At 45.0% G+C, this 27,734-nt stretch overlaps 1 protein-coding gene across 1 annotated transcript in view; it reads left to right on the forward strand.

The window, feature by feature from the left end:
• Positions 1–27,734, forward strand: part of LOC119163171 (uncharacterized) — a 60,669-nt gene that overhangs the window by 25,453 nt on the left and 7,482 nt on the right. The window contains exons 7-11 of the mRNA XM_075874507.1: positions 14,001–14,070; positions 21,908–22,081; positions 24,107–24,266; positions 25,532–25,726; positions 27,315–27,527. Coding sequence (XP_075730622.1) covers positions 14,001–14,070; positions 21,908–22,081; positions 24,107–24,266; positions 25,532–25,726; positions 27,315–27,527 — 812 coding nt within the window. The remainder of the gene's footprint in view (positions 1–14,000; positions 14,071–21,907; positions 22,082–24,106; positions 24,267–25,531; positions 25,727–27,314; positions 27,528–27,734) is intronic.

Raw genomic sequence — 27,734 nt, forward strand, 5'->3', positions numbered from 1 at the left:
CCCGTCATTTCGGGCTGCTAAGTCGATATCTTGTTGTTTCAGTACATCGCGATGTGAATTAGTAAGGTCACGAAAGATCGTACGCACCAACCAATTCGTATCCATGACTATGCGTCTACCATGACAGCGTTTGTTTAGTTGTTAAAGATACCAAACACAAATGTTAACAGCGCAGTGCGGCGCCTCTCAAACGCACCCGCAATATAGTCGATTATGCGGCGCCAGGTGGGCGGCCGCATTAAACCTTATTCAAGGGCTAACGCGACTGAAGTCCATGCACTGCCCTGAGATGTGCGTCGTCTAAAAGCGGATCTCTGGGAGCAGCACTCGTTGGGGCGAAACGCATTCCGTCTTTCTCAGTTGTGTCGAGAGTTAAGAAAAAGCTGCGCAGCGTCAAAATGACGTTGAGGAAGACCGTTAACAGACGATGCACTGCTCGCCATCTCCAGCCAATCAGGAAAGGCCGAGTGGAACGTGTCCACGAATTGGACAGCGCGCCAGAATAGCTCCCCAGAACTGCTTTCTAACTGCTCTCTAACTGTTTCCATTCTAGGCCTCTGAAAACCTTTTGTAAGCACGCGGTAAATAGCATTGGGAGATTGTATGCCCCTGCCTTACACCCTTCTTGATTGGTATTCTATTGCTTTCATTATAAAGCAATATGGTTGCAGCTGACCCCTGTAGATTTCTTCCAGGATGTTTATATATACTTCATCGACGCCCTGATTCCGCAGTGTCTGCACGACTGCTGATGTTTCTACTGAATCAAACGCCTTCTCGTAATCTATGAAGGCTATATGTATAGTCGTTGGCTATATTCTGAGCATTTCTCTAATACCTCATTGATAGTATGAATGTGGTCGATTGTTGGGTAGCCTGTTCGAAATGCAAAGTACATATGCCCGTAACTCTGAAGAACGCAGCTGCGGCCGGTGATCGTCTAGACATTACAGGATAAAGAGTTTAAGTTATGCGCCTGTATTTATGTAGTGTACAATTTTATTAAGTGCGCGAGCTAACGTTGCACAAGACTTTTAATCAATTATATTGACCGCACCCATTGAGTACCGGTTTCTATTTTTTATGAGTATAGTGAAAACAGATGCAATTTTTAATCGTACCTGTGTCTGCATAGATCACGCTGAAAATTCTATCGCGAACAAACTTTTCGTTCACAAGATATGGCTCGTGACCATATGGCCACGCTGGGCTCTTTAGTCGACAGCAAAAATAGAAATCGTAAAATTATATTTTGGGCCTTGACACATCACCAAAAATAACTTTAGCAATTTCTTGGGCACCAAATGGTAAATGGTATGAAGGATTGGATGCATAGGCCGATGTCGCATTTACTGCACTAAATAGTCACCGTGCTGTTGCAGTTACTCCATTGCAGCTGCGTATTTTGCTGCACAATTCCAATTAAGTGGACGGTTTTCTCATTCGAAATGCGCACCACAAGACGCACTTTCAGTAAGCATCAACGATGTTTGATGGCCAGTTCCTTTTGGCTTGTTATCTCACCTTATCTGGTATTCTTGAGGGATTTACATATGGAACTCAAGTTCAGTGAACTTGGATCATGTGCTGCGAATGAGCACCGCACGTTGCTTATCCCCTTCAGGCGCGAATTAAATCTGACGTAGCGAAAAAAAAATTTTGTTCAGATTATGAATACATAACGCTATTAAAGAAGGAATCCACAAGAAATTCAGAAAAAAATTCATTGGTTCAATTTTTCAATGGCGTCCACATATGTGGACATTGCGCCTCAAAGCAGTCATATTGTCACGTGACCGTTACCCAAGCGCGCGCACGAAGACGCAGGGAAAGGAAGACGACGAAGGTGCGCCATGGCTTGTGCGTGGGTTTTTCGCCATACTGCCTGTTGTATAGGCTCTAGTAAATACATATTTTACATCTCGCTTTCCTTGTTGCAATACCCATGAACGGTGGAGAAGAAGAAAACAAACGCTTTTATTTCGGAGGCTCGCAAATAATCATTGCAGGAACACTGCTTAGGAAGTCTTTTCCGCAAAAATAATCAGAAAGAGTCTATTTGGTATGAAACAAATAAAAACAGTCGTTCTGAGATGTCAGACAAAGGAAAATGTTGCATTTCCTGCAGCGGACACGGCTTTTGGATGTGCATTCCTCTCTCCGGCAGCGTTGTGCGTTAGCCATGTTTACTTGCTGCGGCCAATGATTAATCCCATCATAGCGAACAGTGCTGACTGGTAGTGGTGAAGCATTGGGTACCTTCTTTTTCACTGTTCGGGAGTTGTCATTGCTCGGACGTCCACGCTTCTTTTGTGGCTTATTGCTGTTCAGCAGGCAATTCGCGACGTCTGTTTGGAACGCCATCATGTCCAGTGTCTCTTTTCTTAGTAGCCCTGCTTTATTGGCATCCCTTAAGTATTCAAGCCAACTGTTGGAGAGCGCAAAAGATGCAAAATGGGAAATCACTCTCACAGGCCACTTTTTCGTTCGCGTCCGCATTGGGTAGAGGGACATGATGAAGTCTAGTTTGTCTACTCCACCCATGTATTTGTTGTAGTCCAGGACTACCTCTGGACAGTCAATGTCAACGTGGACCTTTTGGGATTCGCTCCATCTTCTCACGGTGCCAATATTTCCAACTCCAAGGTGGGTAGAAGCCATGTTGACGGTCCCGTTGTCTTGCCAACGAACAAGGACAACTTCGTCGTTCTGGGAAACCCGCTCATCATAGCTTCCCCGTCCTTCTTTCTTCATTTCCTTGTCTGTTTTCATGACGCATCCTGCCAAGCGGTTTCCCCTAATTGTGCCACTAGCCAAAATGCCGATCTTTTTTAACTCAAGAAAGAGCTTCACGGACGTAAAATAATTGTCCATGTAGCACTTGATGTTCTGTGCCTTCGGGAGGCTTTCAACAAGGCGCATTACGACGGAGCCACCAAGGCCAAGATGTGCATGTTCTTTGCTCACTCCCGTTCCCTTCCCTTGGTAAAACTCAAAGTCATGTGCAAGACCGTCAAAACTGCAGCGTACAAAAACCTTCACGCCTTCTGGGTTCGGTTTTCCTTTCACAAATTGCTTTGCAGCAATGCGTCCTGTGAACGGCACCATCTGTTCATCGATGCTATTCTGTTCCAAGGGAACAAGCTGTAAGCAGCGGCTTCTGACAGCTTCTAGCAACGGCCTAACTTTCCAAAATTTGTCTTGGCTGTTCGGGTCCCGTTCTTCATTAGCGTCGCTTATGTGGAGAGCGCCTCTGATTTTGAAGAATCGCTTCACGCCCATCGAATCGGCTATTGCGGGAATCCTCGTTGCAGTTTGCCAATACATTCTGACGCGTGGGTATTTCAGAACACCCATCAGCATGAGCATTCCAAAAAATATTTTGATCTCTTCTTTTGTAGTGGCTAATACGGCACCGTCTCTTTGCAGGACATACCTGTTTGTGAATTCAGCAAGGTCTTCAAATATCTGTTCGGTGAAATACTTGCTAAAATACACAAGTGGCTGCTGGCATGTCGAGGCTACTTCAGGATTGTAGTGGCAGTCAACATCACTTGGAGCAAAATCTTTCTTCACCCATTTGAACTCAGCCTTCGTAGATGCCGCAGGTGCGTTCGAGCTGACCGTGGCGTCTGGTCGTGCAGGCAGTGCAGCTGTGGTCGTGGATGCGGTCACCTGACCATTGGCAGGCTGAAACAAACAGCGTAAATTAGGGTCAAAGTACCTTTAGACAGTTTGGTGCCATATGTTTCCCGAGAACACAAAATAATGTCTCACAATCTCGAGCAAACTTACTATGTTTTCTTCATTTTCTGCTTCCAATTCGTCATCTGAAAAGTCGCCATCTGAGATATCTCCATTTGATATTCTCATGAGGATTTCTTCTGCTGTCGCATCATCAACTTTCTGACGTTTTGAAGCATGATCTTCAAGTCCTGGAGACAAAAAATCACACATAACCATCATATCTGCGCACACGGTGCGAAATGGCTGCCCTGCAACAAAGGCAGCACTAAGGCGCAATGTCCACGATCGTGGACGCGGTATTTTACGCACCCTTTTTGACGTTATAAATAGTTTCTAGTTGCAAAAGTCTTGTTTATTGGCATGAGGTATCTCTTAGCTCTTACTGACAAGTGCATAATTTCATGCCACCTCGAATGAAACATAGCAAGGGCTTGAAAAGTGAGAGCCACTTACGTGCGCCGCCGTAAAACGTGGAGGCGTCCATCTTTGAGAGTTGTTTTTGTAGTTATTTTGTGTCAGCTGCGGCAGATGGCGCCACGGGTCGCTGCAGCAACATGTAGTGATAGAGAGAGCACTGGTTGCGCGCGAGATTCAAAGTAAATTTCGAGATATTGAGCTGTGAAGTTGGCGTCCACAAATGTGGACGCTGCGCCTGAAGGGGTTATGGCTACCTCGCAAAGTGCGCGTCACTCACCCCCACGTTTTTCGATGAATCGCAATTCATAGTTGGTTTTAGAAGCGTGGCTTGAGCTCCTTATGGCGTGGCTTGTGCGTCCCTTGTAGTACGTAACCACCAGTGGCACATACTCGAAATAGGTATAACATTTGACCTCCAAGGTGGTGCCGGTGAGAGATTTTTTTGTGCGTTGTTTAACAACAAAAAATAGTGCTCAATGTACATGCCAACGGCTGCTAATGGGGAATGAGAGACAGGAGCATTCGGCTTTTAGTCAACGCGCACGCTGCGATTCCCATTAGCAGCCATCGGCATGTACATTGAGCACTATCGGACAAGAAAGGGTTGCTACATTATACTCGCTGGGCGTAACCTCCTTGGTTTTAGAAAGGTTTAGCGACCATTGGGCCACAGTGCCATGAATACAGTGAACTAGTATATACCATGAACTCAAGGTGGTTGAAGGTGGGAAGTAGACCCGAAGCGCAAGCCGTAAGAAAGTGTGCGTGTGCCACCTCTCGTTTAGTCCTTGGAATGTCCACTGAATGACGGTGCTTCTATATGGGGAATATATGATAAAAAGATGCGAGATGGTGGGACTTGGAGTGCTGAATAGATGGACGAACGGACACTCAGACAGATGCATGGATGGACGCATGAACGGACGCAGGGGCGGATGCATGAACGAACGCAGGGACGGGCGCACGAACAGACGCATGGATGGTCACACAGACGGACGCATGGACGGACGAATGCTTCGCCCCACTCTCCATCACTCGCTCCGTGGATATGCTGCCATTTTTTTTCTCATTGTTGCAATCCAGTAGTACGTATACGATAGCATACACGTAATCAGTGTCTCCCGTGAAGCAGTTGTATTGGGTAACTGCATTAGAGCGAGGAACTTTTGTCTTTTGCGTGCTTGAAGGTAACTTCGCGTCAAGGCTTACATCTCCTACACCTGAGCAGATAATTGTATTGGGGATCCCTCACTTTGTTTTTCATACTCAGCTTTATCTTCATCACAAGTAGTCGCAATCACCATTGTGAAGGCCATCAGCAAGCACATGTTTAGCACCTGCTCTAAACGATTTAGGTGAACAGAACGCGAGGGATCGAAATTTGTGGAGCCCTCCACTATGGCGTCTCTCATAATCATATGATGGACGAAAAGATACTGTAAGAACGTTTTTGCAGTAGCTTTTCATGTGTTCGCATCATTGGAGAAGCTTGGTGAAATGAAAAAAAGTAAATAGACAAAATAGAAGTGTACACCTTGTGAAGACACAGCTTAGATTGTGGCGTTGGTTTGGAGGTGTTTTGTCACGGCTTTGTTTGCGGCACCTTTGCAATAGAAACCTGTTGTGTGCGCATCGTGATAGCACAGTGTGGCATGCCTATATATTGGTTTCATGAAACGACAATAGAGAGTTGGCAGTCTGCGCTCTTTCCTTTCTCTCTTCTCGTTTTCCTTCAGCTTGGGCAGCGAGTCGAGTATTCGAGTGCTTGCAGGTTTGGTCGTCTAACGTGAATACGCACCAGCTAGCTCGCCTCTCTGGCAGTCTAACCCGAGAGTGTATAGCGTTGGACACATGAGCAGTGGCGACAAACGCGAACACAAAACATTGCGCACCCTCTTCTAAAGCTCTCTACTCCTCTCGCTGGCTGCGCTAAGGTATATCTACCGTGCAAGAGAGGACTGCTTGGCGGTCCGCGACAAAATGCGTCGGCACTTGGCAGACCACTGCAAGCGTAGTAGTTGTGCAGCACACTTAGGCCAAACCATGTCTTAAGGAAAGCAAACGGCGTCACGGAAAGAGAGACAACTGAGGTGTTCCTAATAGAAATGACAAGCAGTAAGTGCGTTTGCGCGCCATTATTAGTTTTCAATTGAACCTTATTTCAGGGATTCCACGAGTAGAAAGAGGCTACAGGCTTTGATTACGGAGCCTTCATGTGCGCGCGTCTCCATGTTTTAGGGTGGTGACAACTCCAACCATGGTTGCTTACAACTGGCTAAAACTTCCCCCATACTTGGCAGGCCACCATGTTGGTTCTGAGTGGTCGCTCATTTACATTGACGGCAGCGTTGGTTTCAACGAGAAGAGGGTTTTTTTTTTTTTTTGTATAGCAAGTGCTGAAGGCTGAATGGTTGTTTTGTGAGGTTAGCCGTGGTTTGGTAGAACAGAAAAGACATGTCCGTGACTAGAGTTTGTATAAAATACTGTTAAAACAGTTCGTTTCTCCCACTTGGTAGACCCACCACATTGGCGGAGTGGGGTTATTTAGGCAGCCTATATTTGCGAGGGGGAGAACCTCGATGTCACTATGAATGGACTTTAATGTCTGCGCGCCATTCATGAAGCATATTCACCTTAGCACTGCAAATACTTCAAATGCCTCTTAGTGCAAGGCTCAAAACCGTGCTGGTTATATGATGGAACTCGTAACGACCGGGAAGGCAGAACAAACAACCGGGTAGCTCGCGATGTTCTCTGTAAACCGAATAGCTCAGCTAGCCTGTTTCTCATACCCTAAACATTGCGTTTCTCCGTAATATAATTTCTTACAGCAAGTTTAGTTCCTGCGAACGAATCTGTACAATGACTGCTTAAAAACCTTACAAGCTGTAAGCATTGCCCGAAAAGTAGGGCATGCAATCACATTACACCGCCCTCCCCCTATGCCCACAAGCCTGTATATTAGGCTAGAAGAAAAGCAAAGGGGAGCAACGAGGGACAAATCAAGTTTTTCCAGGTCAGATTTTTTTGCAAACAGCATCCAAACGGCATCTGGCCTGTATCTTCAAACCATCCGGCCTCCTTTGCTGGAAGCTTGTGTCCTCGCAGTGGGCCTAGAGTAAAGCAATAAGACAAAAAATCATACACGGCTCCGACCACATATACGGAGTCCATACACATTTTCTCTACAAGCACTAAATAAAAGCGGAGTTTACGATATCAAATCATCTGTGTGTCTGGTTATGAAACAAAAGGACGACACAAATAACGATGCACCACATATAGGGCATATCTGAGTTATGGGCTGACAACCAACTTGCTTAGTGCACATATACTGCTCCGTTCAGGACCGACAGATAGGCAGAGGGATGGACGGACACGAACAGTAAATCTGTCGCATTCTATGTTATAAAAGAGAGGTCCTGTTTGTAATAATTGAGTGAGTTTCGGTGTGGTTGCGCGTGTCATTGAAGCGAAGAACGAATACCCCGTGGCGAGCCACACAAAAAGTTAGCTGCGTTGCAACTGTGCAAGACAAGCGCCTACAGGGAATGCGTTCATCCGCTCGTCTGTCTAGCTCTCCAAATGCCCTTCCTCAGCGACCGAGGTAAAATAGCAGGAATGCGAACATCTGCCAGAAAAGGAAGAAGTGAACGGGAGCGTCTTAGGTGGTTTGCGGGCCTGGCGTCTTCCGCGACGAATGCAGTGACGACTTCGGAAACCGACAAAGTGCAGATACTGAATGCATGCAGGATCACATATATTCGACTAGTCATATCATTTGATTGAGGAACTGCGCTTCGACTACAGGGATAAACAAGCTTACTCAACCATCTTCCGCTCGCACAGCGTAGCCGAACGAAGCCTTATTCATTATTATACTGTGCACGTTGTTGTCCTTACTTTGCTCAAACTGCTTTTCATTGCATGGCTAAGTCAGCCATTTCACGGAATGTGCGGTGATATACTCAACCCACTTGCAATACAACGGGTATTCACCTCACAAACACGGCGAGAAGTAGTCGCCTCCAAGCAGTCTCACTTCACTTGTGTACACTCTTAAAAAAAAGTTAGTAAAAAGGTAGCAACTGCAAATAAATAGGTAGTAACTGCAACGGTTACTACCTTTCTTCCACCGTTACTACCCTTTTGCTACCTGTTTACTACCTACGTTAGTAAACAGTTACTACCTGCAACCGTTACTAAACTTTTGCGACCTCTTTACTACCTACGTTAGTAAACAGTTAGTAACTGAAGTGAAAGAAGTATACAGTAACTGCAGCCGTTACTACATTTCTTGCCCCGTTACTACCTCTTTGCTACCCGACTTTTGACTATCTATTCTAATATAGTGTGTGAATGCAATTCTGATAATTCATGAGAGGAATCGTCTCGACGTATAATCATTACACGGAAAAATGACGCAGAAGGTATCCATACATCAAGAAAATACATTTTGTTTTAAATTACGCAACCGAGATATGTAAACGTCATTCTGATATTGTCGAAACGAAGAAGTACAAGTTAACGAACCATAAGCAAGTGCTACACGTGTCGTAATAGACAATCACAACAAACTTTGTAAATTACAGCACATATTAACAACACCAGCAGATCAAAATAACCAGATGGTCACAATTAGCCTCGAGGACCGTCACAGTTAATCCACTGCGGCGTGTTTCCGAATATTATCATTGTTTTGGCGCGTCAAACCCCCAAAACGATTATTACCTTTTAAACGCAGATATATTAGTCGTGTGAAGCATTCAAATGGACTGAGAATGAGTTCGGCACATTGCTCCGATCACTGTACACAATGTATTTTTTCGGCCATATTAAAATAAATAAATATGAGATATAATTTTTTATAACTAATGCTAATAAAAGTCTTGTGCTACGTCACTAAACACACGTAACCAGGTAGTATAATAGAGTGATATAGGTTTATATTCGTTAAAATTCATCCTGAAATACCAGTGCCCCCTGTGCCAGACATGCTCCTACAAAGTAGGGGCTATATATACCCCACGCTTACTTCTCACTGCATGTATACGTCAAAAATAGTGAGCTTCTTTGGTCTATGCATTCTACGCCTTCATGGCACGTGCACCTCGCTTCATAAACGAATATGTCTAGTTGTAAGACATTAATTAGCCAACATGTGCAGAAGAGAAATAATATGCCGAAATGAATGAACTACTACTATCGGTTACTACTTTTTTCTTGACACCTTTAAAAGTTACTACCAATGGGTGGTAACGGCTAGGGTAGTAACAGTTACTAACTGCTGGTAGTAACAGCAGAGGTAGTAACTGTTACCACCTTTGCCGTTACTAACTGCGCTTACTACCAGGGTTGTAACATATAAAGATTGCTAAATAAACTGAAACTGTGGCAAACCATTACTACCCAAAGCTAGCAAGTACTACCACCTTTTTTCTAAGAGTGTAGCCCAGCGTTTCCGTTGGCTAGAGCAAGTCGGGAAGCGGGAAGGTCTCCAGATGGTTTTGCATTGCGGCACGCAGCACCCTGGCATATAGACTTCAAAGTTTCTTTATGTGTGGTTAGCACGAGGATGGTGTCGTAGCGGAAGCTACATCTATGGGGTAATCAAACGCAGCTCATACCGCAGCTTGCACACCCGCGCCAACATGCAGCTGGTGCAGTGCGACGGAGCAGCAACGCCTGGCCGCAAGAACCAACATGGCGCCTGTTGCCCCGAAAACCGGGACTGGCAACATTGTGTTTTAGAAGGTGGCGGCAAGTGGTGGGTGAAGACAGTTTCCTATATCCTACTAATATCTCTTCACTGCGGTCTCTCATAACCATATGGTGGTTTTGGAACGTTAGACCCCAAGAAATATATATCTCTTCACTTCAGCACACATCTATTAAAAACAAACACGGCGTGTAATACACTCAACGTTGCAGAAAACAAAACTTACATTGCAGAAAATGTTTCACAAAAAAGTGACGCTCTTGAAAGGCAGCTGTACCAGGCGTATCCACCGGAACACAGGCGGATGCGTTGATGTTATATCAATATACAGATTGCATGCTAGTTATACGTAAACTGGTAGCGTAACTTCCCTAGAAGCTCATGTATCCAGTAGTTGGTGGCTCGTTGCCACAATCGCCTTCTGCAGTAGGGAGGGGACAGCTAACCACAAATTAATAATAATAATAATAATAATAATAATAATAATAATAATAATAATAATAATAATAATAATAATAATAATAATAATAATAATATGACGTCATAACCAGAAATGGTACCGACGTCGTGCATTTGCACTACATGGCGCTAAATGGAATTTTTTCTCAATTGCTGACCTTTTACGTGCCGTAACAAGTAAGCAATTTTATTGCACCTTATGGCTCGCTAATTGCGTGCGCGAGGAAAAAAAAAAGACCGACAAAAAGAAGATTGAGGAAGCAGGATTAATTGTTCTAATAGTCAGATGGCCTACTTGCAACATACACCGAAAGCTTTGAGGATGAATAAATTGTGATACAACCTCTGTTGTATCATTTGATTACCATTTTATTTTTCTACCTAACTTATTTTTGATATGTTGTAATGATATTACGTGTGATGCTGGGCCCTTCAGTGGTCTCTTGATAACAGAGACACGGAACTATTCAAGTGGGTGCTCGACCTGCGGCAATTGCCGTCGTTCTCACAAGCAAAGCACTCGTAACACGGCTCACGGGCCACGGGCCGTTTCACCCGTACTTTCAGAGATTTAACCTTACGAAAGAACACGGTGCCCCGGGCATTGCTCGGGGCACTGTTTCAAAAGTAAACGTTCACTTCTCTCTCTCTCTCACAAGTACAATAGCAAAGTAGTTCAAAAACTCACGTTGCCCATTCACGGAAAACCCCTGCAGCGAGACAGCAGCCTTGAGAATATCGCTTTGGCAGCTGTAGAGTACTCTTTGCTTAGTGTGTCGCATGCACCGTCACCAAAGACCGTGCGCCAGAGAAGGCATGTGAGCTGTCGCAGAAGCGGCTATTTGCACATTCTGTGAGGGCTAGTTCAGTTCGTAAATGTCACGCTAGTGAACAGCACATAACCGAACAAACTACGGAAAGTACGCGCAATTAAAAGTACTACGCAAAAGTGAGCGATGCCTCGCTGACCCAGCAATGCACCGAACGAAGCACGAACCCGACACCAGATTGCCCGGATATGCCCCCCCCCCCCCCCGCACCTCCACCAATTTCAGGCTCTCGACCCAAAGATGAGTCAATCAGTCATTGAGCCAAGTGTAAGATGAACAGTGACGTAAATGTACCGCTAATTTTGACATATATAAAATTACGACTTTTTGAAAAAAATTATCGAGTTTTGGGTTGTTTGTCCCCTCCTCACCTAGACGTTCAATCGTCGGCGGGCGTTGATGCCATCGGCAATGGGTTTTCGACACTTTTCGCTCCGCGCTTCACGGCCTATGTAATTTGACCACGCTACAAATGCCGCGTGTTACGTCATCACGATGTCGCTATAAAGAGATGAGCGCATGAAAAAAAAAAAAACAAAGGGCAAAGTTCTTCCACGGCAACTGGCGTGCTGTCTCGCTTCGGCTGCTCCATGTGACCTGCGAGTCGGCTATAACATCCTGTAGGCGTGTCATGTTCAAATTGTACGCTGCCTCTTTTGCCTGTCACTGGGATAGATCCTGTAATGGACAGGTGTTCCGGTGTGCCGGTTGGTCATTGTGGCACAGTTCAGGTCAATGCAGTTTCTGATTTCTGATTCGTCTCTCCTGAAACTTGCTAGTCATGTTTTCTGTTCACCAATGTTACTATATCTTAATCAGATTACTTCGTTCGGCACCTCGTACGTAGCAGCGTAGTTTTCTTTGATGAATATGTAGAACTTTGCGCATGTGTTTGTCGGCTCGTGTCTTCATTTCGTTTCTGTAATATTAGCGCCATGGCTATTTTCTTCATAGATAAGAATATTTCACCATTGGAAAACTTAACAACATGGCGGCATTTGCCATTGCATTTTGCCTCGCTGGAAAAGTGGTCTACGGTGCTCGTGACGTCACGGGTTTGAACCCGTGACGTCACGGGTTTCATCCAGGCCGCGGTCGTCACATTTCTATGTAGGCGAAATGGTAAAGCCCCCTGTACTGTGCGATATTACTGCAGGTTAAAGAACACCCGTTGGTCAAATTTTCCGGGGCCCTCCGCTAGGGCGTCTCTCATAATCATATCGCAATTTTAGAACTCAAAAACTCGCATAATATTACTCGGCATTGTACACAATATTCACCCTCGTTTCGTATCCGACGAACGCATTATATATTCTTTTTTATCCATATTTGCCCCTTCCTGCTTTCAGCCAAAGCTCTCACCAAAATAAACTTGCCGGCCATGTACATTTCGTTAAGCTCCTTCAGAGGCAAACAGAACTACGACACACTCTACGTCACGTCCGGTAGTTTTCTTCTGACTGACGCCCCAAGAATCGAATACGGGCTTCTCTTTGAAGTGATCGAGCTCGGGGTGAAGGGAAAAGCGGTGTTTCAATTAGCTGGCTATAGCAGCGACGGTGGTCGTGAGGGTGGGGCCCCAGAATTTCCTCCTGCCCCCAACCCAAATATATCCGAAGCACAGCGCATAAGTTTCCAGGGCTCCTGTTCCACCTTTAAGGAACTCGCTTTCCGTTGATGCCTTCTCATAGCAAGAAACGAAAAAAAAATTTGGCACAGCCCCTGCCGGTTGTAGTCTTCAGCGCTGTGGGAATATAAGTTTAGCATTACCCAAAGGCACCATGGCTTAAGGACGCGTCGTGTTATCAACAGCCAGTCACGTCCGACAACTACGAGGCAGGTGAGTACACTTCGTAACTACATTCTGAACCATCGTGCTCCGAAAAAAACCTCCGAGATTGTGCAATGTGAGGGTTGTAACACGTATTGTCAAATATACGGGCTTCGTGTTCCAGGTATAAAGATAAGAAGTCATTCAAGTTTTATCTAGTTTATTTTTTGGCTTTATGATGACGTCCCTTTATCTACCAACGGTATTAACGCAACATAATCGCTGATAGTTCTATCCTCAAATTGCCAGTTACCATACTCAAACGTATGAAAAGGAAGATGCAAGCACATTGGCGATTTTTTGCTGGAAGCTTGCTGCTGAGATTACCTTATTCTACTCGAATCCGGGCCTCTATTTCGCATTTGGTGGGTGCGACGAATTGAGAACAAAGTTGAGCTTGTGCTCCCAGTCTGGACTACATACACAGTCTAACCCGGACATCAGCGAGCCTCATTCATCCAAGTAATTGAACGAGTCTGCATGACATCTCTGCGATGTGACACCACGTCGTGTCGTCAAGAGACTTGGAAGTGAAGATAAACAAACAAAATTTATATTTCTTCTTACTATGTTACGTTATGCAACAAGTACGCAGTTTCCGCTAGGTCACGCAAGACCAAAGCACATAGTTCGTCTCATGATTTCCTATATAGCATATCGTGATGAGACTAGGCTGCTCCAAGGTTATGATGGCATGGTACTTGGCTATACTATGTTTTCACCCCACTATTCGAGGTTCGGTGTATTGGAGATCGTCTTGTCATTGCCGGTGTCTCTCCGACATAGAAGCGAGTCTACCTTCGCGAAACCCGCCTGGCCTCCTTCTTGGGAGTACGTACCTCCTTATGTCGACCCATGGCAGCGACTATCTCGATACTGCTCGATTTCTTAGCTTAGGCTTGGTTGCTGAACAGTTGTTGCGCGGTGCATGCGCGGCTGGACATGACGTCACTTCAGTTGGCGAGTAGCGGTGTTCCACTTGGCACGAGTGTTCCAGCGTGGTCGGCACGCAGCTGATGCCCCCGGCCTACGCGTGGCTTGACGACAAGTCGTACCAGCTGTGCAAGGCGAGTGGTTGCTAGGCGACGAAACATCGAGATTCTTAGATAGGGTCGGACACATTATGGCCAGCCTGAACATCTTCGCTTGGAAAAACACAACGTTGCCGTAATTGTGTACGCAAAACGGGTAGGTACTTCAGTGCAGGCGACTATATACTGGCGAGATTCGCACATTCCACTTAGCCGCCATCTTGTTTGGACAGTAAAGTGCTCTTCGTCGTACTTGTCTTCATAAAGTTGCCTACCCTATTTATTAGGGTAATCAGCGCTTATCTCCGATATTTTCATCGCGAAGTTGTATATTTCGCCAGCTTTGCGATAAGTGGAAGGAGATTCAACGCGGCCGCTGTCTGCTTAGCTACTAAGCGTCTACGGTGACTATTCGATGCCACAGTTATATACATAAATGCATATTAGAGTTCATGTTAGCAGCTTACAAACCGTACATGGGAAATAGCAGAAGGAACCACAGATTAAAAAAAGAAATTCAATATAAGCGTGGAGAAGTCTGGAGTCCTGTGTCGTTGCTATAGGGCGTCCTTACTCGTCTTGGTCCATCCGCATTTATATTGCGCTGTTTTTTAATGTTATAGGTAGGCGCCAACTTGCTCGAGTTGAGGTGATATATTTGACAAAAGCAACGCTACAATGCCGTAGTGTAGTAAAACTAAACAGAATGAGCAACAATATACGGCATGGGACATAGCGCCATCATCAATCAGCGTGCGCTGTTAAGAACCTGACCCCATAGACCTTTTTTCCCCGGTGTTCTTACGCAAGCATTTCTTCCTCATTATACCTGAAAGAACACCTTCTTACAGTGGCGCCAATCAATAAAGACCTGAAGTGGTAGGCACATCTTGCAATGGCGGCCATTTTGTTTTTATACATATGCTTCATTTTTAATATTACAAAATAAAATTTTGCATTCGCGTGTAACAACAACAACAACAACAATAACAACAACAACAATAATAATAATAATAATAATAATAATAATAATAATAATCACCTTTATGCCGAATTAGATAAAAACATTTCTTTTCTTTTTCTTTTGAAATCTCATCTTTCACTATATATTCACCGCAGATCATAGGGCGTAAACGTGAATAAATGCGTGTCAGCAACAACATCCCCCCACCCCCCCACCCCTCAATTCCGGAAAATTTTCTAGCTGCGCTAAGCTTGTTTTCCGTGTATGTTTAGGGGACAGTGACCCCGGGAGACCGAGCACAACGTGGTTTCTCGGCGGCCACGTGGAGCTGTCGCGGTGTTTTTCTGCGATAAATTGCGCAACGGCGAGGCATGTCGGTTGGCGAGACGTTCGCTTCGCGCGACCCAGTGACCTTGGCAGAAGACGACGGCTATCGGCGCGTTCGTGCGTCGAAAGTAAACAAAACCAAAATAGTTGAAAGTGTGCAGGCGGCTTAAAAAAAGTGGCTATCAAGGCACCGCTAGGGTGCCTTGCGCGTGCTTTTTTCCGGGGGGAGGGTGGTCATCGACGCATGCTAGTCTCTGCAGGCACCCGGCGCCAAGCGAAAACCGAGGCCTCGACATTTCTCGCGCATGTGTGTACAAACAGGTTTTCTCTTGTCCGTTCCGTGTGTGCTCAGCAGGGTCGCGCCGATTTAATGTTAGTTTCCGTGTTCGCGTCTACCGCTTGAAGAAAGGGGCCTCCTCGCATATTCAGGACAAGGTAAGCCATTGGAGGAGAGTTATCAGCTTTTTTGCTATTCTGGTATAATTGAAGTTTCTTCTTAAAATTGTCTTTCTATTTGTTCTTAGTACCGCATGCATCCCTTCGTATGCGTTTTGTTTGCGAAAGCTTCAGAATTGGTTTGGTGTTAGCAGGGGCCGTTCCAAACTAATAATAAGGGTCATAGCTTCTAGTATTATGACTGCATTGCGCAAATTATGTGTGCAAGACTGAGCCAAGTGTGTCCAAGCAAGTTCATCGATCAAGGAAGGTTATGTTTTCGGGTGTATGTTGTCTCATCTGTTTGCGAGACATTGCTTAAGAAATAAATAAAAAAATTGCCAAAGGAGCGGTCAACAAAAGTTCTTGACGAAGGACACGTGGCGCTACGATTCCCTTCACAAAGTATTTCACAACTTGAAGAAGGCAGCTAACCGACAACACATTAGTTTAGTTTCTTTTTTCAGCACCTTGCAAGTCATCAGCCATCTAAAGAAAAGAAAACATTCGTACAGGAAGAAAACACTCGTGCAACCTCAAACTAATCACAAAACTGTTTATACTGTGTATTCATACGATATGAATAGGAAGCACTCCAGAATCGTTAAGTTTGCTTTATCTTGTCCAATTATACCCACACGGCCAGTGTTACACTACTGAAGTCTCAGCTCAACCTCCCCGAACTCGCCATTCGGCGTAAAATCGCCCGGCTAAGTCTCTTTCATAAGCTTTAATATCATAACAATAGCCTTCGCGAACATTTTGTTGAAACCCCTTCATTCATACCACCCAGAATCGATCATCCACAAGAAGTTCATGTTCCTCAATGCAGAACCATCACCCATTTGCACGCTTTCATTCCAAGAACTATATCTCAATGGAATCTACTCCCATGATCAGCTACCGCAATCAGCGACACATCACTTTTTAAGTTCTTTTTTTTTTTACAAAACGTGTTTAGCGCTACTTGATTTCGGCTTCGTGTTATATATATATAACCATTTTCATTTTTTGTTGTTTCGAAGGATTGTTTGCTGTTCCTTGCTTAGTTCTCTTGAACATGTACTACCTGCATTATCGCTGCTGCTAGGTTCTCTTTATTGACGTAGTTTATATATAACGTATTTTTGTATTATTCTGCCAATTATTGAAATTTCGTTCTTGTATATATTTATCAAGTGTTGTTGCCCATTTTTGACATGTAACATGCCCCTCCCTTCTGTAATGTGAAAACCCTGAGGGTATAATAAACAAATAAATAAATAAAGATAAATTAATACTGCATGTGTATACCGCAAAGTGGTTTACCAGATCCTCCTGACTTGTGATCGTTTTTACAACGAACAGACTTGTCAGTGCTTTTAGTGACAGCTAGGGCTCTATAGTACAATAACGAAGTCAATAATGGGTATGGTAGCCACTTCGCTGAACAAGCAAGCAATGTGGTCGCACACCTCTATTTCAGAACACCAATTTTCTTAAAAGAAAGGACAACAAAAACAGGACGCAAAATCGTCCAGGCGTACCTGATAAAGAAAGCAGGGGATAAGTATGTCAGCTGCCAAACTTTGGTGTTTCAAGAAAGTGAAGCGGCTTTTCTTTCAACGCATTTGGATGCGCGAAGATTTGATATTAGTCTTCATGTTCCGCCTTTCGTGAACCACGCCCGAATATCTGAGAAGCCTCCATCTTTCAGATATCAGAATCGTCTGACAGGCTTGAGCGCGCAAACGAGAACAGTTGAATTTATCTTGGAACTATTGAGCGGCCAACAGGATTCAAATTTTCGATGCGTATCAATGTCGACATGCCTAACCGGAAATCACGCGTACAGTACGGTCCACTGTTGAAAGGAACGCGCGAGTGCGTGGCTGGATGGATGGATTGATGGATATGGCTGTACCCTTTAGATCAGGCGGTGGCTAGCGCCACCAAGCCGTAATACTTAGTGAACCAAAAACTAGATTTATTTTTTCTTTGAATAGCGAGGTTGAGTATTCGTACTTTGCAGTGAAGGGTTTAATTTTCACTCGTGCCTTGACTTTAGCCACCAATCAGATAACCTCCTTCTAGTTAATCCTACCCGCTTAAAGTATATTTTGCCCTCCCTGTCCCTAAACCCCAGTGCTTTGAAAAACTCTGTGCCATCATCCTGAACTATAGGGTGAAGCCCTTTACAGAACATTATCAAGTGTTCGGCACTTTCTTCTTCCTCTCCACACGCACTGCATACTGTGTCTACCCCTTCGTATTTGGCCCGATATGTCTTGGTTCGCAATACTCCCATCCTCGCCTCGAACAGTAGAGAACTACCCCGAGTATTATCATAGATCCTTTCCTTGGCAATTTCCTGCTTAAAAGTTCGATAGATCTCTAGTGCGGACTTCTTAATCATGCCAATTCTCCACATATCGGCCTCAGCTTCCTTCACCTTCTCCTTAACCGATAATTCTTTTTGGTTTGGCCCCCTGCTGTTTTCTGAGTATTTACCAGTCAATTCTCTGGTTCGCTTCCTCCATTTTGTATCGACATTCTTCACGTACAAGTAGCTGAATACCTTCCTAGCCCAACGATCCTCCCCCATTTCTCTCAATCGCTTCTCAAATTTTATCTTGCTGCTAGCTTCCCTGCCCTCAAATGATGTCCATCCCATATCACCTTGTACTCCCTGATTTGGTGTATTCCCGCGAGCTCCTAAGGCAAGCCTACCTATTCCACGTTGCTTAATTTCTAATCTTGCTTGAACTTCTGATCTTATGCACAAGACCGCATTGCCGAACGTCAGACTAGGAACCATGACCCATTTCCATATGCCTCTCACGACATCATACCTATTGTAATTCCACAGTGCCATGTTTTTCATTACCGCTGAATTCCTGTTACCTTTAGTCGTCACGTATATTTCGTGTTCCCTTAGATACTCGGCCCTATTGTTTATCCATACGCCCAGGTATTCGTATTTATCTGTTATCTCTAGCGCGAACTCCTGTATTCTTAGCTTACTGCCTTCATTGTCATTAAAAATCATGACTGCTGATTTTTCCATGCTGAATCTGAAATCTAACCTATCTCCCTCATTAGCGCAGATGTCCACCAATCTCTGCAAATCTTCCTTGTTGTCGGCCATTAGCACTATATCATCTGCGTACATCAATGCTTGTAGTACCTGTTCAACGAGTTTTTCTTGTTTGACGAAATAGAGGTTGAAGCCCAGTCCACTTCCCTCTAATTTGGCCTCTAATCCTTGTAGGTACATCATGAATAATAAGGGTGACAGGGGACACCCCTGCCTAAGCCCCCGTTTTACCTCTGCAGGCTTGGATACCTGTTTTTCCCACTTCATAACTACCTTGTTACTTTTATAGATATTCTTTAAAAGATTAGTGACTCCATCTTCCACACCTAATGTGTCCAGTATTCCCCACAATGCCTCTTGAACAACGCTATCGTACGCTCTCTTGATATCCAAAAATGCTAGCCACAGGGGCCTGTGTTCCTTTTCTGCTATTTCGATGCACTGCGTCAGTGAGAACAGATTGTCTTCCAACCTCCTGTGTTTCTGAAACCCATTCTGCAGTTCTCCCAGCACCTCCTCATCCTCTATCCATGTCTGCAGTCTTTCCTTTATAATCTGCATCGCCAGCCTGTAGACCACTGATGTCAGTGTTATAGGACGGTAGATGTTTATGTCAGCTTTGTCCCCCTTTCCTTTATAGATCATGCTCATCCTGCTAAGTTTCCATCCATCGAAAACTTCACTGGCTGGCACTCCGCGGAGCGCCAGCTGTTGGCGAGATTTCGAAACGCGGCGCGTGCACGCATCCGTTTATGAAGGTTGTCCGTGCCCCGCGTCGTCAGCTACTTCTCTGGTCTTGCTCTGAGCGCGAGCGAGCGACCCATGTCCGTTCGCATTTTTCGTGTTTGCACTGTAAATCAAGTGATACCAACACAGCCTTCTGCTTCTTTAATATGCCGAAATTTTATGGTCACAGGGGCGAGCTTAGAATTTCGCTGCCGCAGACTTCAATAAGCGGCCATTTGCAATGAGCAGTATGTGAAAAATATGACGGGCTTAGCGATGAGACCTTGGAAAAAAACTCAAGCAATGAATAAAATAAAACCATACATTTTTTGTGCTTGCTGGAAATTTGAGGAGGAGCAGGCAGAGGGAAAGTCAGATAAATTGAACCGCAAGAATACGGAAGCGCCTTCCGAAGCACACGGGCGGGGAAGTAGCAGACGAAACTGGGCGCGTGGCATGCTTACGATTCTGCGCATGCGCTGAGTTTATAAATCTTGCCGCCAATCAGCGCCGCACGGCCGGCTGGCCCCGAGCTCGCGTGTTCCCTATAGCAGCGGACCGTATACTGTAAGTTAATGGTGACCAACGCTTTCTTCGTCGCCAGCATTGTACAGCGTTTATTGCTAAGTGCTACAAGTAAAGTATTGCAAGGTGCTACAATAGTTTATCTAGAAACAATGGCATTGTATAAAAAATGCCAGAGACCATCCCTCACTGGGAATACAGGGCAAGCCGAGCTTGCCGTCATCGTATATGACCGATAGTATAAACTTGAGAATCGTGTTAACTTCAGCTTGTCGGTGCATATTCATAGTAAAATATAGCGCAAAAACAACAAGAGACAAAAGAAACAGGAGAAAGCACTGGCTACTAACAACTGCGCTTCTTTTTGTAGTAAAAAATAAAAGCAGTCGTTGGTAGTCCGAGCTATGTCCTGTCTCTTCCGTATCGATTTTGTGTTGTATTTTACTGTTAACTTGATCTGGAATAGTTTCTTCCATTGCGCAGCAATGTGTCAACTATACCCTTACGCAGTTGGCGTAATGACTCAGGTTCCGGTGCAGTAACCGCAACCGGTCCGGTCCCTGCACGATCGCACAATCAAACGTCCATATCATGCTTAAGGCGTCCATCACGTCGCCAGCTTGGCTGGCGGCAATCTTCTGCGTCTACTGGACCATGGAGCGTATAAAAAGGTCTCACAGACCTCCCAGACTCACTCACAACGAAGACACGTACGACCCACAGTGTCGTACTCGAGGGTGTCCTGAGCGTGTCGAGAGTTGTCTATCAGTGAAAGCGTCATCCCGCGATAGGCAATGCAGAGAGGCGGCAACCTCGCTTCAATTTCTCTTTCTTGGCCACCGAAGAAGCTCTCCGCTCTGAGCGGTGACTCTGAGGTGACGCGCTGTGGGCGCAGGATCACGGAGATAAGCGTTAGAGATACCCGCGGTGTTAAACCCCGAACGGCAGCTGTTTACCTATAGCTTATATGTTCACTTGAGTGGCACTCCCCATTGGCCGGAACCTGATAGTATGTGTGATACGAGTTGCACGTTTTTTTTTTCTAAATAGATCTGTATAGAAGCCTTGTACGCAAGCGCCTAGATTTCGGTGCTATCACCTATCAGTCAGCGACACCATCTAGGCATTCGCCTTTCTACCGGTGCCTTTCGAACTAGCCCCGTGGAAAGATGATGTACGTAGAATCAAATGAATCGAATCGCTCCATCTGCAGAGAGGTTACATGAGGTTACATTTCTTTTACATACTGTCATAAGGTTAACGCAGACGAGGAACATCCTTCTCATTCCACAATTAATGATGTGTCCAATGCTTCATTGTTCAACAACCGTTCTTCATTGAGACAGCCCTACTCACGTTGTGTGAGAAAGCCTCGTTGAGGAAGCAGGCGTGCTACCTTTAGAGCACCGGTTGATGGCTCTTGCAGCATATCCGCCGCCGTGGCAGTGGAAGATCATCGACTGTGACGTATCCTTCGTGGAAGTTACTAAACACGCACCTACTGCACACATCCGCACAAACTTTCTCGAACTTCAAAATTAAGTACGCTTGCCCCGAATTCTTTACAGATGCGTCAAAGTTTCGTACTGGTATTCCGGTATCCGGTATTCTGCACCCACAGGCCAGCATCTTCACTGCCGAAGACCATGCGACATCTGTGGCCGTCAAGCATATCAACGAATCAGAACTGCAACGTGCGCTTGTACACACAGATTCGCAGAGCGTCGTAACAACTTTTAAAACTTCGAAAAATAAACAAAAATCCTGTCCTTGTATTCTTTTACTCTCTTTTATGCATGGTCTACGCCCTCAAACGACAGATTGTAGAGTGCTGGGTTCCAGGGCACCGCGAGATCACTGGGAACGTAGTGGCGTACCAGCTGGCTGTGTCTGCGCACGACCACACACCCGCCAATACATCCCTGGCCGTACCTGCACTTGACAAGAAACCTTTCCTGCGACGGGAGCTCGGGGTGTTCTGGCAGCGCCTGTGGGTTAGGCGAATGGAAAACAAATTGGATGTCATCAACCCAAGATTTAAAATTTGGCCAATAGTATCTAGATTACATACACACAAGTCACACTTACAAAGCTACAAATAGGACACACTCACACAACACATTTATATATTTTGTCTGGTGCCGACCCGCCATTGTGTGAGAGATGTGGAGAGCCACTAACGGTTCTCCACATCCTCGTCCAGTGCCTTGAGTTAGATGTTCTAAGAAAAAAGCACTTTTCACTACCCTACCGACAGCAGCTCCCACTACACCCTAAGATGCTCATTGCTAGGGATCCGCTTTTCAAACTTCAATCACTGTTTACGTTTTTAAACGATTTACATAGTATGCACAATATATTTAGAGGTGATCCGTAGCACGACATCTGTACCGGCGAGGTCGCAACTGCAATGACTACATTTCCACCATAGTTGCATTATCATGACCTCTCGCCATCCACTAGCGCTGCAAATATTTCACGTCACTGTCATGATTTTATTACTTCTATATATTTACCTGCATTGGCGCGAGGAATTTTAAGGTCCCTGTACAGCCACGCATTATATCATTCTTCACATCTCTTGTCTAGTGAAATGGCGCTCTTTGACCATCATTTGGCCCTTGCGCCATAAAACACCACACATCATCATCATTATTTTTCAAATGCTCATGTTATACCTACTAAGCCCATGCAACACGTTCACATGTAACAATTGCACATCTACCACCTCCTCACTTCGGCAATAGCAGTAACTAGTGGATCGATTTAGCACACCCTAATCAACGCAATATATATGTTGAAAGAAAGACGCATTAGGCAATAGTAGTATCAATAATAATATTTGTCGGGGTTTTATGTCTGGCTATCAAGATATCGTTTTGAGGGAAACCTTCATGGAGGGCTACGGAAGTTTCTACCTGCCGATGTTCTTTAACGTGCACCTAAATCTAAGTACGCCGGTGCCAAGTATTTCCGCTTTCATCGAAAATGCGGCTGCCATGGCCGGGATTAGATCCCGCGACCTTCAAATCAGCATTCGGGCCCGATGACCCTTATAAGTCACCACGGCGGGTGGCGCGTTTTGTCCGCAATAACAATCCGCCAGGACTCAGCCATACACATCTTCACTGCAAAAAGACCCGCCATGCCCGTCACCATGTCATAGGAGGTTTCTGGTTGGTTTGTAAATATACGAAACCCATTTTCTGTTATAAGCGCGATATGAGAACAGCTAGGATGCCCACCTGTACCACTAATGTATCGCAGGATCTACTATAAAAACAGATGTCTCCATTACCGCTAGTGTTTCTTTACAGCGGTGAACAGCTGACTGTCATTCTGACTTTGACTGTTGTTGACTCTTGTTTTTTTTTTCGCCGCAAGTGTCTTGTGGTTATGGCAATCGAGTGACCCGAATGTCGCAGGATGGAATTCCGACAACACTGACCACGGTTCAATGGAGGCTAAACGCCAGAGGCCTCCGGGACTTAAGGCTAGGTTCACGATGAAACACTTCAGCTGGGTGAAATCTCCGGAACACCACTGTCCGGCGTCCCTCGTAATCACATCATAGTTTTGGGATGTCAAAAGCCCAGGAATTTCTATAGCGAAGGAAGCAATGGGCAGTGCTGCAGCGTTGTCGATCATCGCTGTGCATACCCTGTTAAAGAGGGTGCCCTTTAAATGTAGTTCCGCCAAAATCCCAAGCGCATACCAACTTGCTATATAGGATCGTGTTGCAGTAATGCCCCACGAAACACACGGACACTGCACGCGTCTCACTTTCACTGCTCCCTGCCTCCTCTAAGAACCCGTCGAAACCACTATCTATACGTCGGCTTGCAATGTACACATATAGGCTTCTCCGGGTGAGGTCCTCTCACCGGGTGCTATCGCTCTCACCTTATCGAGTCGCGGTGAAGCGTGTACCGCAAGTACTGGCGGACGAGAGTTTTTCAGAGGAGATATTCTCAGTTGCAGGTGCACCTATTCTCCGGACGAGACGTGTTCCAGCCTGAGCGATGAAGGTGGAAGTGGCCAGCAAGCGTAAGAACATCCTGGGCGAGGGACCCCACTGGGACGAACGCAGCGGCACCCTGCTCTACGACAATGCCCGTGGCCCAGAAGTGGTCCGATATGACCCGCAGACCAGGACTGAGACAGAGATTCTCAAGCTAGGTGGGTTGTTTTGCAGTTCTTGCCTTTCTGTAATTCTGTGTGTGTGTCGTGCACTGAAGACCTCGGTAGTATTGGAGAACTTGAGACTGTTTAAAAAGAGTAATACTTATCAGGAAAATGTTGATAAGGACGTTAGCAAGATCTCGGAACTGTAGCTTTGCTCATCACAGTTGCACAGGGTAACATAAGCATTTACCAAAGCACTAAACTGCGTAACTACACTACAGCAAATGAACGTAGGTGTGAGGTTATGAGCGAGTGAATATACACCTTTTAATTGCGGCAGTGCTACTACGACTGAAGGGGCGAGCGGGAGAGGGTATAAACAGAGGTCCCCTCTCACCCTCTGTCGATAATGCTGGTGGTCGAGGTGCCTCGAGTGACTGACTGCTCGAAGTCCTTGGACACGGGGACATCTTTGACCCGTCAAATAAATTTCGTTTATTTTATTGCTTTGGTTACATACACCGGCGCAAAAACTTTTTCCTTAATTTATTACGTCAAGATTATGGCTTTGTTAGCAGATAATGCAATTATATATTTTCGTTCATGAACGTTACACAATTCCTAGAGTACCTCGTCAAAAACGTGTGACATCATGACGAGTTGTCGTGGAGACATCAAGGCGGCATTACCTTTTGTGCTTTCTCTTCGAGCGTGTTCTCCCTTACCAAACGTGCTCTCACCGTACAAAATGTGTCACTGCTTCAGAGTGCCCCGACAGCAACTTTCACAGATGCTTGATGGACTTGAGAAACAGGCATTATCGGAAGAATAGGCCTTGTAGCACTGGCCGAGACTGTCTTAGGCACCGAAGGCTTTGAGAGCATTGTTGCTTCTCTTTCATAGAACATGTCTTAGAGACGGACATTTAGCAACGTCGTGTGTTATTCTTTACACTCCAAGTTTTAGTTCTTCAAACTTTTTGCCGGGATATCTATTTTCTGTAATGTTGAATCCCGCTTACCCCGTTTCCCAGCACATGGTAGCCAGCCGGACTAAGAGCTGGTTAGCTTCTCAGTTTTTCCCTGTATTTATTCATCCTCCAGGCTAATGCACGAGTACGATGAATGAATGAATGAATGAATGAATGAATTGAATTTTTATTTCATGGAAGATGAGGGCCCTCGCCCGCAGTTTGGGATAAGGTGGGCAAGGGATTGCTTGGCGAACAGCGTAAATTTGTTTATGTTGTATAATTTCTTGTTGAAGATTTTTGTTTTTGGTTCACCATCAATAAGTCACCACCATTTATGCGCGCGCAGACTACGAAATTGGCAACCTGATCCCGTACGCCGAGGACAACCGTAAACTGATGGTGTGCATGGGCAACGGCGTCTACAAAGTAGACCTGGACACCAAGAAGACGACGCTGCTGACCGAGATGCTGGACAAGGACTCCCCCGTGCCTACACGCATCAACGATGGAAAGTGCGACGCCATGGGTCGACTGTGGGCCGGTGTGTGCCCTTCTGCGACGCATCTTAGCGATTCTTTAGTGTTAATAAAGTCTCACTATATCACAATGCATGCGAGATGGCTGCAGAGGGCCGAGAAGGACGATGATTAGGGTCGCCAAACGCCTTTTCGTGCTTGAGGCAGTTGATTTCACCACAGATATATTTAGCCGTGTTGCTGCTTCTGTGAAGATATCTCGACGTCTTGGTGAAGTTTATTTTAGCTAGGAGATCCACCTAGTTTCTGATACGAGTGTTCAGTCAACAATGATCATATTACTTATAGTATAGTTGGTGAAGTGCAAGCACACAGGCATGAACGAACAGGAAGGTACCAAAAAAAAAAGCGCACACGATATCCTGTTTTAGTGTGAACCCTAAACAACCTTTAAGATTTAGAAAATTCTAAATGCTTGTTTGCAAATTTAAATAGCCAGATTATCATTGGACATATTTAATAACTTCGTAGGTATATTGCATAAGTAAACAGTGATGTGCATCAAGGCAATTAGCAGTTCTGCTCAATAGTGCAACCCAGCCCCTTTTGCTGGGCTCAAGATGTTCCCTTTGCGCCAGTTTTGCAAAGAAATCGAAACGGTAGACAAATTCTTTATAATCTGTTGATATTTTCATCAGCGAGCCACCTAGTAGCCCTTATTCTAAGATAGGATTAATAATGAATGTCGCACTGAGTTTCACATTTGGTGGCATGCATTATATTATTGTTACAGGGGTTTCTGCTCTGCTGTCTTTTGTTACTGAAACGAAACAAAAATATTGACACGCAAGCTTATTTTTATACCGTGATACCTAAGTTCCAAATTCGTTTTTTTCTACTGCAATATCTATATAACTTCTTATCGAAATGTTTATCCCAGTGTGGATTATTGTGTTTGTCTAAAATTTCATCTGACAGTTTTACTATATGTATGTATACTCGTTTAGCATTTTTGTTTATTGGATGTTTCATCTTTAGTCTGTTTCCAGTATGTCTATGCTTCTTAAGTTTTTATTTTACCTTAAACATCTTGATGTCTGGTTCTTGGCCTATCCCCATTGTCGATGTGTGCAATCAAGAAGAGAATATTGTCGTAGTTATCCTCATCAAAGATTCTGTTTTACTTGCGTTTCCTTTATATCCTGGTCTCTTTCTTCCGCGCTGTCGCCAAGCGCACTTTTACAACAAAGCTGCAAAAGCTCTTCGAAAGGGTTGGCGATTGCAAATTGGTATACATACATTGCCAATTGTTAACAGAGTACAGAAAGCTTGGAAAGAGACGGGTCAAATAGAGGAAAAGAGGGCCTTGAGTTGAGAGCCGTATCTTTCACTCGTCATGCCCCTTTCGATACCTTCTATGAGCTGTCAATATTTTGCACTGAAAAAATGCACTTGGTGGTGTAGGGTGGTGATTCTTCAAGTTTGACGTGGTTCATATTCTATTCGATGTAGCAATGCGTAAGGGATTAACTGAATCATGCCCACGTTTTTGACATTCTTGTAGTTTCTCTTCGCAACCAAACCATTTTACTAAGCTCGACACATTGTTCTAAAAAAAATTAATGGCGCCGTATCGTTCACTCCGTGTATCAGGTTCAATGCCGATAAAAGTCGACCTCGAGGGCATGGTGCAAGGCAAGAACAACTTCTGGTCTTACTCCAAGGGACAGCTGAAGCACAAGCTGGACAACATATCCCTCTCCAACGGAATCACCTGGACGGCCGACAACAAGACCATGTTCTACAACGACTCCGTCCCCGGAAAGCTGTTCGCCTTCGACTTCGACCTTGCTTCCGGAAGTATAAGTGAGTGCACTTACCCAATCTCACTCTGTGGGAATAGGTTGGTGCCCTTACTCTGAACTCCTATGCATGACTGTACACTACATATTTGAATTGAACGACTTTTTTTCTTACAGCGAATTACGAAATCACTGCAACCTCTGATTTCGGTGTAGTAGTTAGCCGCCAGCGTCCGTAGCAGCATTCACACACAACGAGAAAAAAAAATCA

Source organism: Rhipicephalus microplus, chromosome 9 (genome assembly GCF_043290135.1).
Source record: "Rhipicephalus microplus isolate Deutch F79 chromosome 9, USDA_Rmic, whole genome shotgun sequence".
In the NCBI taxonomy this organism is placed as follows: Eukaryota; Metazoa; Arthropoda; class Arachnida; order Ixodida; family Ixodidae; genus Rhipicephalus; species Rhipicephalus microplus.